Below are 10,943 nucleotides of genomic sequence, written 5' to 3'. Positions count from 1 at the left end.
TTTGGATTAATCTAACTGAATTCAAAATTACAATGTTATTAATTTGTGTATCTCATTAAATTTTATTATACAATTTATATACAAATTTAATATATTTGGATGCTATCTTTAATTTTTCATATATATTAAAATTGTGTTCATGTTTTTATTAATACATTTATTTTTATCAAATAAAAATTAATTTAATAATATAATATAATAAGATAATGAACCATCAATTTCTAATTAAAAATATCATTTTATATCATTTTGGATCTACCAATAGTTAATTTATCAAACATTTTGATTAACTTATGAGTTAGCCGTCATCAACTATAAATTATCATTTATGTAGTCAATTAGTTTTAGCCGACAACTAAGCTTCTTTTTAGATTGCAAATGCATAGGTCAAGAGTAGCCTTAACTTAATGAATGGAATTTTTAATGGTATTAACTGAAGTGCCCCATTAAAGATACCAAATTTATGAGGATGTTTTTCTTTCATTATTGTTATTTTATCATTACAAGATAAATTTAATACAACTTGTAGTATTAACCAACCTAATAAAGGAAACTACGTATCGCATTTATTTACCGTTAAAGCTTGCAACCCCACCTCACTCTACTAGATTTGACTTATTTAAAAAGAAGTTAACAAATGACTTCTATAAAATCGCTTCTTTCTCCAACGGCTACAACACTCAAAATCACTTCACTATCATTTTCATTCATTCAATAATCATCATCACAATCTAGTAACAACAACACTTCACTATAATCTTCATGGATTCTACTCCTTATCATCATCACCACCGTTCATCAGAACGCCGAACCAATTCCCGAACCTCTCCCCTATGCCGCATTGGTGAAATAACCGCCACCGAACCTCTGCGTATATCACTCGACCTTGATCAATCACCAACCACCGCCACAAAACCATCATCATCGCCTTCGCCGCTGTCTCTTCTCCGATCTCCAACTCGCTGTTATCCACTCAGGGAGCTTCTCCTCATGTCCCCTCCGTCTTCCAGAAAATCCAAGCCGCGATTTGATGACGAGATGCAGGAGTCCAACAGTCTGAGAAGGCGGTGTAGGGCGGCTCTGTCTTCTCCGAGAAACTCCAGGAGATCGAGGAGGAGATCGGAGGTTGAGGTTAGGGAAGAAAAGGAGATTGCATTGATGGATGAGGTTGGAAAACAGAGGAAGAGAAGAAACAGTGGGAGACAGAAGAAGGATAAACTCAGTTTGGTACCTTTTCAACCACCAAGTATGTGATAGAGAATTCATTTGAAATTGGATCATTGATTTTGCTTTTAAATTGTGATCAAGATTTTAAATAACAGTCGCTTAAAGACTTTCGCGATTTCGGTTTTAAATAACGGTCGCGTAAAGACTTTCGCGATTTCGGTTTTAAATAACGGTCGCGTAAAGACTTTTGCGATTTTGGTTGGTATAAGTGTCGCAATCGCGGTGTGAATTAACCATGATTTTTTCTTTATCACAAAAACAATGAATAACATTATCGGTGTCGGCACCTTCTGATACCATTTTGTCGCGGAAGACGGACTCTTTTATAAAACCTTGATTGTGATAGAGATTTTGCTGTTATGTTTATTTGATTCCAGTTTATGTTATTTTGAAATAGAGATTGATAATTGATGTGTGTTATTTGGTGTTTAGAAGCAGAAGAAGAGAATGTAGATGATTCGGATGGCATTGGAAATTTGATCACTGAATTAATTATGTGGAAAGATGTGCAAAAATCAACCTTTTGGTTTGGTTTTGGATCTCTTTGTTTCTTGTCTTCTTGCTTCACAAAAGGGATCAATTTTAGGTCTGCAACTGTTTTTTTTCTTCTTTTTTTATATTTGTGGCCCTTTTCTTTGTTATGTATTGTGAATAATTCTGAGGTTTTTTTTGTGATTGTTGTTTCAGCATCTTCTCTGCTATCTCACAATTGGGAATTCTATTTTTGGCTTTTTCTTTTATCTCAAATTCTGTTCGTCAAAGGTATATTTTTACTTTTTTTTATGATTGTATTCTAAGCTATGATAGGGGTAATGAATTAACAACTTGTATGTGTTCAGAGACCCAGAAGCTGACAAGCAAAGGAGTTATGCCAAACTGAAAGAAGATGACATTTTACATCTTGCTAAATTGTTTCTTCCTGCTTTGAATTTTGCGTTGTCAAAGACGAAAGAGCTGTTCTCTGGAGAACCTTCCATGACACTGAAAGTAATCCATGAAACCTTACTCTTAGTTAATTCCATGATTGTGCGCAAAATCATGCTGATTTGTATAGTTGGTTAAGTTTTTTTTTTCTGGTTGTTGCAGGTAGCTCCTTTTCTTCTACTAGGAGCTCAGTATGGCCATCTTATTACAATTTGGAGGCTTAGTGCTATTGGTGAGACAATATTATTACCTATCAGTGTTCATAGTATGAATAAAAATAGTACTAATATATATTTATGAGCAGGATTTTTTGTCAGCTTCAGTGTACCACAGCTTTATTCTTGCTACGCTTCTCAGATCAATCAGCGAGGTATAATTCAATCCATAAATTGACTAACATTCGTAGGTCTACTAATCCATATTTTTATGCCGTAGATAAGTTTTTTTTTTAAATATGCAGCTGAGTGCTTGAAACTGCGGTTGTTGGACGCGTGGATTGCTTGCAGTCACAAGAAGATAGTGGTTGTATCGGCCCTTATTACCTTTTGGAATCTGTCTTCCATAAAGACTCGAATCTGCACAGGTGATTTTCTTAGTGTTAGCCACTTGCCTGTGTCAATCATTCTGACATGTGAATTTTTCTACTGTGATAGCTGATTCTTACAATGTAATTTTCTTTGCAGGTTTTTTATTGGTTGTAATATTCAGATATATTCAACAAAATGTCTTACAAAAAGTAGAAGACGGAGACGCATATGCGGAAGACAAACATCGACAGGTATTGTTAGTTGCAGAACCAGTGGATGAGAAACGACATCAGGCACTACTAGTTGCTGCCTAACAGCGGCGCTGCAGAACCAGTGGATGAGAAACCACCATATCAGGCACTACTAGTTGCTGCCTAACAGCGGCGCTAACGCTAGAAGTTCATTTGGCCATTCCTTCATCACACTTAACACGAACATATATCTTACATCTCTTTGTAATAGTCATAATTCTCCTAATATATTCATTTCATGACACTTAGCACGTGTATGTATCTAACATCCATCCATACACAGGGACACTTAGCACGTGAAAACCAAAATAAAATAAATTCAAAATATAAAAAAATAATTTTTAAATAAATCTGTTAAAAATTTCAAAAATTAAAAACAACTTTAATAAAAATTAAAAATAAAATTTTCAACATAAAATTCCAAAAATAAAAAAGAAAAGAAAACATATTATACAAACCAGTTCAATTATGTGACTGCTAATATTTATACACTTGAGTAGGATTTTATGTTCTTTTTCAAACACAAACAACAATATTATCCATCTCAATTCACGAAAAATACTATGTAAACATATCACTGAAAGATATATGTCGATACTCCGGACATTCAACATTCGAAATTGAAGTAAATCAATACAAACATGAACCACATATCACATAAACAAAGACACTAATTCAACCAAAAAAACATGAAAAGATAAATTCAACAACCAGAATAAAGTATATGGCACTAAAATTAGTCTTCCAATTCAATCTTGCAATCCAAATGTATGTTGAGTCATTGTCACCTCAGTATTGCCTTCATCATTAGCGTTGATATCTTCCTCATCTTAAAAACACAATAAATCATACTTAGGTGCAGATGCAACAAAACAATGACATGAGTATATCATAAACATGAACAAATAAAAATAAATAAAATACAAAGTAGTATTACCATTCATATTTTCCGAAAATCCATGCAACCAACTTCGAGTACAAATTAACATTTGGATGTGTTCAGGAAGAGTAGAACTTCTGTATTTCGTAAGAACACGTCCACCGATACTGAAAGAAGACTCAGATGCTACAGTCGTGATAGGAATGCTAAGCACATCGCGTGCCATTATGGAGAGTATCGGAAACTTTTTCTCATTAAACTTCCAATAAAGAAGTACATCAAAATCTTCAGAGTGTTCTTCATTTAGCTCCAGTAATTCATCGTCAAAGTATATATCTAATTCATTCTTTCCAAGAACAAACCTACTCTCAATCGAGTTCCATGTTTTAAAATCCTGCGATATATATAAATAGTTAGGACATATTTTACTCTCAATATTCACAGAAACAACATAACATAATTTTAAACAATATTTAGATAAATACATTTCATTTCTATCTATGTAAGTTCTTAATGTTGCTATGTTTCTATGTTAGATAAAGACCGATCTATTTTTTTCTAATCATTTAACAACATTGAATATTTTTTTTACAACTAATTAAATAATATCATTGAAATAATTGAAATAATTGAAATAATTGAAATATGTTGCTATGTTTCTATGTTAGATAACTCACATTCAACTTTCGATTAAGTTACTAATGATTACAGTAACTCGAAAAAGAACCAAATACACTGTCTGCAATATTATTCAAGCATTTCCTTGTGACCATTATTAGTACTCAACATTCAGAATACACATGTATGCTTTACTAGTAAAGCCACATACAGAGTACAACACAAAGTTTCATGCAATAATCCTTACTAACAATTTCATGCAATAATCCTTCTCTTTTTCTAATACTAATAAAATATAAATAATAGACAACCTAAAGTTTTCAAACAAGTATATATATATATAAAAGAGGAAATGGAGTGAAATAAATATGTTAATATAAAAACTTATTGTTATAATCTTTGATTTTTTAGTTTTATTCCCCTCTCTAGATAGCTTAGCCAATGTGTTGAACTCATTAGATGGTTGAGAAAGAGAAACACTTTGATTGATAGAATAACTCACATATTCTTCATAAAGCCCTTTGAATTTATCCATTACATTCTTAAGTTTCCCTTCAGAGGTTGAGGCATCAAGTGTAGTATAGCAAAACTTCAAAAATTTATCCTTCAAGCGTGGATCAAGAATAGCTCCAAATGCTAGCACAATACTATAGTTTTTCCAGTATTTGTCAAATTTCATTTTCATATTATCAGACATATCTTTTATCACCTTATCAATACTTTTTGATGTTTTTCTAAAATGCACTGGACTTTCCACACTTGCATGAAATACAGATTTGCAGTTGGATAAGATGAACCAGAAATCAAATTGGTAATTTCATAAAAAGGTTCTAAAAACTCACAAATCCTTTCCCCCTTTTCCCATTCCTCATCAGATGGACAATATTTATAGCTTCTATCCGCCACCTTATAAAACTCAAAAGCTTTCCTATATTGCAAGGCACTTTCAAGCATCAAATAAGTGCTATTCCATCTAGTAGATACATCAAATCTTAAACCACCGCTAACATTTATCCCTGCATCCTCGACACAATCTCTGAACTTAAGCATCCTTCCATCAGATCCTTTAATATGCTTGACACTCTCTCTAATTTTATGGAGGGCTTCACTAGCAACTTTTAAACCCTCTTGGACAATTAAGTTGAGTACATGGGCCGAACATCGGATATGAAAAAATTCACCATCACACATCAAATTGCCTTGCACTCGAAGATGAGTTTTCAAGTGGTCTTGCATGTTATCATTGGCAGATGCGTTATCCAGCGTAATAGTAAATATTTTCTTATCTATTCCCCATTGCTTTAAGCAATCAAATAAAGTAGCTTCCAGTGCAATACCCGTGTGGGGGGGCTTCATTCGAAGAAAGTTAAGAAGACAACTAACTAACTTCCAATTTTCATCAACAAAATGAGCAGTCAAACAGATATAACCCTCACTAGTAGATGCTGTCCAAACATCCGATGTTAGACAAATTTTATTCCCATGATTTCCTTAAGCTTGATCCTTTCTTTATCATATATTTTTTCAATATATGACACCATGGTATTCCTAGAGGCCATTTCAACACATGGATTCAAATATTTCACCCAAACTCGAATTTTTTCATACTCGACAAAGCTAAAAGGAAGATCATGTGCAATAATGGCTTCTCCAAGTAATTCACGATGTGTGTTTTGGTTGATTGGGGTTAGGCTTGACGATTCCTCTAGACTAAGAAGGCTCAACCGGAAACTTTTACAAATAAAAACATGACGACTTAGATGTGAAGTTCCATAACTTTGACCAGACTTGGGGTTTTTTCCAATGGCAAAATCAGTACTACAAAAATTGCATGCAGCTCTTTCAACTCCATCTTTTCCTTTGCCGATTTTAGTGAAAATAATCCAAAGTGTTGACAATATTTCTTTATGAGTTTCATCTTGACCTTGTGCATACTCACTCGTATCCATTGACTCCATACTATAACAAAAAGAATGTGTGTTATCATAACACTGTTATGTCATGGTTATATATTAAGAGTCACATTCCAAAAACTAAAAAAAATATATAAACATAGAGTTAAAATATATTGCAATGAATTTTAATATCATTCTATTTACTTGTATACTCCATTTGGTAACTAGTAGAAAGATAAAATGATGAAATCTGAAACAGCGATAGACACTTATTATACCTCATCATATCCAGTCTCTGTTTAATTAACTGCTTTCAAAACCTCAAATAAAACAGCAATATTGCTGCAGCAGTTTGATATGCTGTTGTGAGCTGGGAACTGAAAAACAGAAAAGCAGGACTAACCTCTATATTAAGGAATATCTTTTTGCTGAGCAAACTCTCAATGGCCTGGAACACAACATAAGCTCATAAGTACATGAGAGTTCCATATAATATTCAGTGCAAATTTAATTACATGTATAGATTTTCATTTCATAACAGAAGAGGCACGCAGCAAGTATTACATACAACAAAAAGAAAATAAATTAACATTTGATTTAAAGATAATAATTAATGATTGGTGTTGAGAGTGCTGACCAGGATAAGCTGTGCTCAAAACATATAAATGACAAGATATTTTTAGAATGCAGATTCTTCAACTACAACACATGGACCAGTCTTACCAAGTAGCTAACTGAATATATCAGGTTAGTTACTTAGTTTCTTTCCGAAGTTTTGTTTGAATTTTAAATAGACAAAAATGTGAATGAAATAAATGTTTTACTGATAATGCGCTTGTGCACATCAACAGGTGTACATTATAGGTGGAGATGGGACTATGCGAGGGGCTGTAAAGATATTCAATGAAATACGACAACGCAAACTAAATATTGCAGTTGTTGGGATTCCTAAAACAGTGGATAACGACATAGGAATAATCGACAGATCTTTTGGATTTCAAACAGCAGTTGAAATGGCTCAACAAGCAATCAGTGCGGCTCACGTGGAGGCCGAGAGCGCAGTTAACGGTATAGGCCTTGTGAAGTTGATGGGTCGAAGCACAGGTCACATTGCTCTTCATGCAACACTCAGCAGCCGCGACGTTGAGTGGTGGGATAGGGAGCATTCTGGTGAGCTATTTACAGTGAAGTATATAGACCCTACCTATATGATTCGTGCGGTTCATGCAAATGCTACTGATAATCTGTACTGTACACTGTTGGCACATTCTGCAATTCATGGTGTTATGGGTGGATATACTGGATTTGTTGCTGGTCCTATTAATGGAAACTATGCATACATTCCACTGGAAGATGTAGCATGTGCTAATAACCCAGTGAATACAAAAGATCATAATTGGTCTTGGGTGAGATCTGTCACCAATCAGCCTGATTTTCTAAAGAGCTAGACATTTTGCAACACAAACTTTGAAGGGAGATCAGATTTATAGGTGATTTTCATGTGATGATCTCAACAAGTAAGAGATGGATGTGCATAATAATAAATGATCAATTATAATGTTGTGCATACATTTGACACAGGACTATGAGGACATCCTTCTCCCGACAGATGAGCAGTGGCCGTTTCTCCTTCGGTTTCCTATAGGATGTTTTGGTATCTGTCTCGGCCTAAGCAGTCAAGCGGTTTTATGGCATAATCTGGCAACAAGTCCTACCACAAGGTTTCTTCATATTACACCAAATATCAGTTTTCTAATATGGTTATTAGCCTTAGCAGTGTTGATAGCTGTTTCCATCACCTACATTCTGAAATGCATATTCTACTTTCATAGCACCTTATTTTCTACTTGAACTCAAAATCTATGGCCAGTGGCTTTCTGGAGGCAAAAGGCGTCTATCTAAGGTTGCAAATCCCTCTAACCATCTCTCTGTATCTGGTAACTTTGTTGGAGCAATTACATCGCACTTTGGAAGCCTTGTATCGAGGTCCTCTTCAAACTTAGCTCCAATTTCTTTCTCCAATTCAGGCTCCATCTTAAGTCTATCATGATATAAAAGGTTACAGTTAAAAGGTTTCAGCCTTTGGAGTAAAAGCTTCCCGATTCGTCCAGCACCCACCGTTCCTATCGTCTTTCCTTCAAGATCATAGGCTCTATGTGCAATGCCAGCAACATCCCATTCTCCTGTAATAGACTGATGGTAACCAGGCACAAAATTCCTCACCAGAATGAGAATTCTCATGAGCTCATCCTCAGCAACAGATACATTGTTGCTTCCTGTGACCTCTGCGACGGTTAAACCAGCAGCAGCCGCAGCATTGAGATCAATGTGATCAGAACCAATTCCGGCAGTCAAAAGTAGCTCTAAATTCTTAGCTTTCTTAATTCTTTCAGCAGTAACATAGGCAGGGTGAAATGGTGTAGATATCAGAACATGAAGATCAGGAATGGTAGTTTGTGTTTTAAATTTTGTTAAAAATGCTCTACTCAGATCAAACAATTTCATATTCATCAAACTGGTCCAATTACTAGGCACTAAGATTGATATGATTACCCTCCAATCTGATATCAACTAAAGAACCTAAATTTGCAACAGAATGACTCAAAGTACCACTAAGATTAAAACACGGCAAATTAATCATCGAAACTTTACCATCAGAATTGCATTTTAATCAAATTTATATCATGTATAAAGTTGTTGAGGCATTTCCACAAACAGCTTGTGAGTGTACATATTAAGCAGTATTATAAACATGTTGATTCAAATGAGATAAAAAATGAAATTTGATATTAAGAAAACTAGAGATTAAAGAGAAATGGAGATAGAAGAGTACCTTTATTTCTGTGATAGAGAAAAGTCGACGGCGGTGTAATTGGTTGACGGTGGCGGAAGCTTTGCACAGAACATGAATGGAGTGATAAACTCAACGTCCAAATTTTGGGAATAAAATAAGGCCCCTCAATGGGGCCTAAAAAAAATGCATTATATAAAGGGCCTAAAATAAATCTCAATGATAAGGGGCTTAATATATTGGGGCTTTAATAGGGCTTAATCTTTGTAACAGGTATGCTCCTTCCACGAAATCGATCGTGACAGCGGATTCGATGCGGTTTAAACGGCGTTAGCCGCTTTGCAGGCAATGCTTTTTTTCACTCTGCTTCCTTCTCTTTCCTTTTTTTATTTCCCTTTCATTGTTCCTGCTAACTCTGGATTTCTGTTATGGGTAGAGTGTGAATCCCTTTTTGGTTGTTGCAGGTAGAATAATGGATGAAGAACAGAATGAAAAGGGAGGTTTGGAGAATGAAGAAGAAAAACGCAGCAACGGAAACAGAGAGATTGCAGAATGGAGAGAAATCCTGCAGAATTCATTGTAGAATCAGCAGAAAATCTGCAGCATTCATTGCAGAATCAAGAGAAATCTGCAGAATCCATTGCCGAATCCCCCCAGAGAAGAATGCGGAATGAGGGTTAAGCTGTTTAAATAGAGGATGAGATGTCCCAACTGAATCGGGTAGGTTGTTGATCCAGGTCAGTTCGGGTAGCTTGTTAGTTAATAACAGTTGGGAAACAGTTATATGGTTGGTTAGGTTGTTAGAGTTTGTTAAGTTAGCTGATTTTCTGTTAAGTCGTTTTTCAATTTCTGTTAGAATACGGTAATTCAGTTAGGAGCCAGAAGGGTGATGATTAAAATACGGTTAGGCATTCAATGTTAGTTATGTTAGTAATGAATGTTAGTGGATTTAAGTTAAGTTAGGAGATTGTTATAGACGAAAGCGGGTTCGTTGCTACGTTAAGTTTGGTTTGTGATTAGTAGTTACAAGATGCGATTAAGTTGGAATGGAATTATAAGAAACTGTCCATGTCGTTTTGTGCCTTGACTTGTTTTGGTGAGTTTGAAATATGAAATGGACTCCACGTGGAGTGAAAAGCATCTGCTTCAATGGCTACGAAAATGGCGGTGCCATATTGTTCAAATACCGAATGGGGCTGAAATGTACGTGGTTTGTGCAAGCTGTTGATTAATTTTCTGTTATAAAATTGCTTCATGTTCGTTACTAACTCTCAAGTTGCCTTGCCGCCGATTTCTGTTATGAACTTGTTTTTGTGAATGAGTTTTCATGTTGTTAGCTGTTAGTTGACGCAGGATAAATTATACATGGTTATTACTATACTTGTGCTGGTATTTGCAATGATTGTTGAGTATGATTTATGGCAGCATATGTGCATTTGCTTGTTTATTTTGAAATATCTGTTATTTAAGTTAATGTTAATTGAATGCTTGGTATTGGAATGCAGAAAAATGGCTGCTACCGACATGGGGATCAACAACCTACCCGATTCAGTTGGGACATCTCATCCTCTATTTAAACAGCTTAACCCTCATTCCGCATTCTTCTCTGGGGGGATTCGGCAATGGATTCTGCAGATTTCTCTTGATTCTGCAATGAATGCTGCAGATTTTCTGCTGATTCTACAATGAATTCTGCAGGATTTCTCTCCATTCTGCAATCTCTCTGTTTCCGTTGCTGCGTTTTTCTTCTTCATTCTCCAAACCTCCCTTTTCATACTGTGACAGGGCATTTCTTTGTAACTAATAGCTTAAAGTTAATAAATGTGTTCT

The 10,943-nt window shown here is 35.0% G+C and overlaps 4 protein-coding genes across 5 annotated transcripts; 2 read left to right on the top strand and 2 right to left on the bottom strand.

Annotated features, from left to right (window-relative positions):
• Positions 1–637: 637 nt before the first annotated feature.
• Positions 638–3,173, top strand: LOC127101252 (reticulon-like protein B17). The gene is made up of 8 exons (XM_051038613.1): positions 638–1,246; positions 1,660–1,813; positions 1,915–1,989; positions 2,067–2,214; positions 2,314–2,383; positions 2,456–2,521; positions 2,612–2,734; positions 2,835–3,173. Exons 1-8 carry the CDS (start codon positions 763–765, stop codon positions 2,990–2,992), a joined length of 1,278 nt encoding a protein of 425 aa, XP_050894570.1. The 5' UTR covers positions 638–762; the 3' UTR covers positions 2,993–3,173.
• Positions 3,174–3,477: 304 nt separating this feature from the next.
• On the bottom strand, positions 3,478–10,597 carry LOC127101256 (zinc finger BED domain-containing protein DAYSLEEPER). Of its 2 annotated transcripts, XM_051038616.1 has the most exons (5): positions 9,156–10,582; positions 6,726–6,770; positions 4,930–6,386; positions 3,867–4,203; positions 3,478–3,758 (listed from the first exon to the last, which is right to left on the bottom strand). In XM_051038616.1, exons 3-5 carry the CDS (start codon positions 5,122–5,124, stop codon positions 3,679–3,681), a joined length of 612 nt encoding a protein of 203 aa, XP_050894573.1. In that variant the 5' UTR covers positions 5,125–6,386; positions 6,726–6,770; positions 9,156–10,582; the 3' UTR covers positions 3,478–3,678. The 2 variants fall into 2 exon arrangements, 1 of the variants encoding a protein (XP_050894573.1); XR_007794595.1 differs by lacking the exon at positions 4,930–6,386 and having other exon boundaries at positions 9,156–10,597.
• On the top strand, positions 6,816–7,807 carry LOC127101257 (ATP-dependent 6-phosphofructokinase 2). The gene is made up of 2 exons (XM_051038617.1): positions 6,816–7,069; positions 7,174–7,807. The coding sequence occupies exon 2, from the start codon at positions 7,201–7,203 to the stop codon at positions 7,768–7,770; it is 570 nt and encodes a 189-aa protein (XP_050894574.1). The 5' UTR covers positions 6,816–7,069; positions 7,174–7,200; the 3' UTR covers positions 7,771–7,807.
• Positions 8,168–9,157, bottom strand: LOC127101255 (formate dehydrogenase, mitochondrial). Its single transcript, XM_051038615.1, has one exon. It carries the CDS (start codon positions 8,831–8,833, stop codon positions 8,183–8,185), a length of 651 nt encoding a protein of 216 aa, XP_050894572.1. The 5' UTR covers positions 8,834–9,157; the 3' UTR covers positions 8,168–8,182.
• Positions 10,598–10,943: the final 346 nt, after the last annotated feature.

This window comes from Lathyrus oleraceus, chromosome 7 (assembly GCF_024323335.1).
Source record: "Lathyrus oleraceus cultivar Zhongwan6 chromosome 7, CAAS_Psat_ZW6_1.0, whole genome shotgun sequence".
Classification (NCBI taxonomy): Eukaryota; Viridiplantae; Streptophyta; class Magnoliopsida; order Fabales; family Fabaceae; genus Lathyrus; species Lathyrus oleraceus.
The sequence above is the reverse complement of the archived record's forward strand: the minus strand, read 5'-3'. Positions and strand labels throughout refer to the sequence as shown.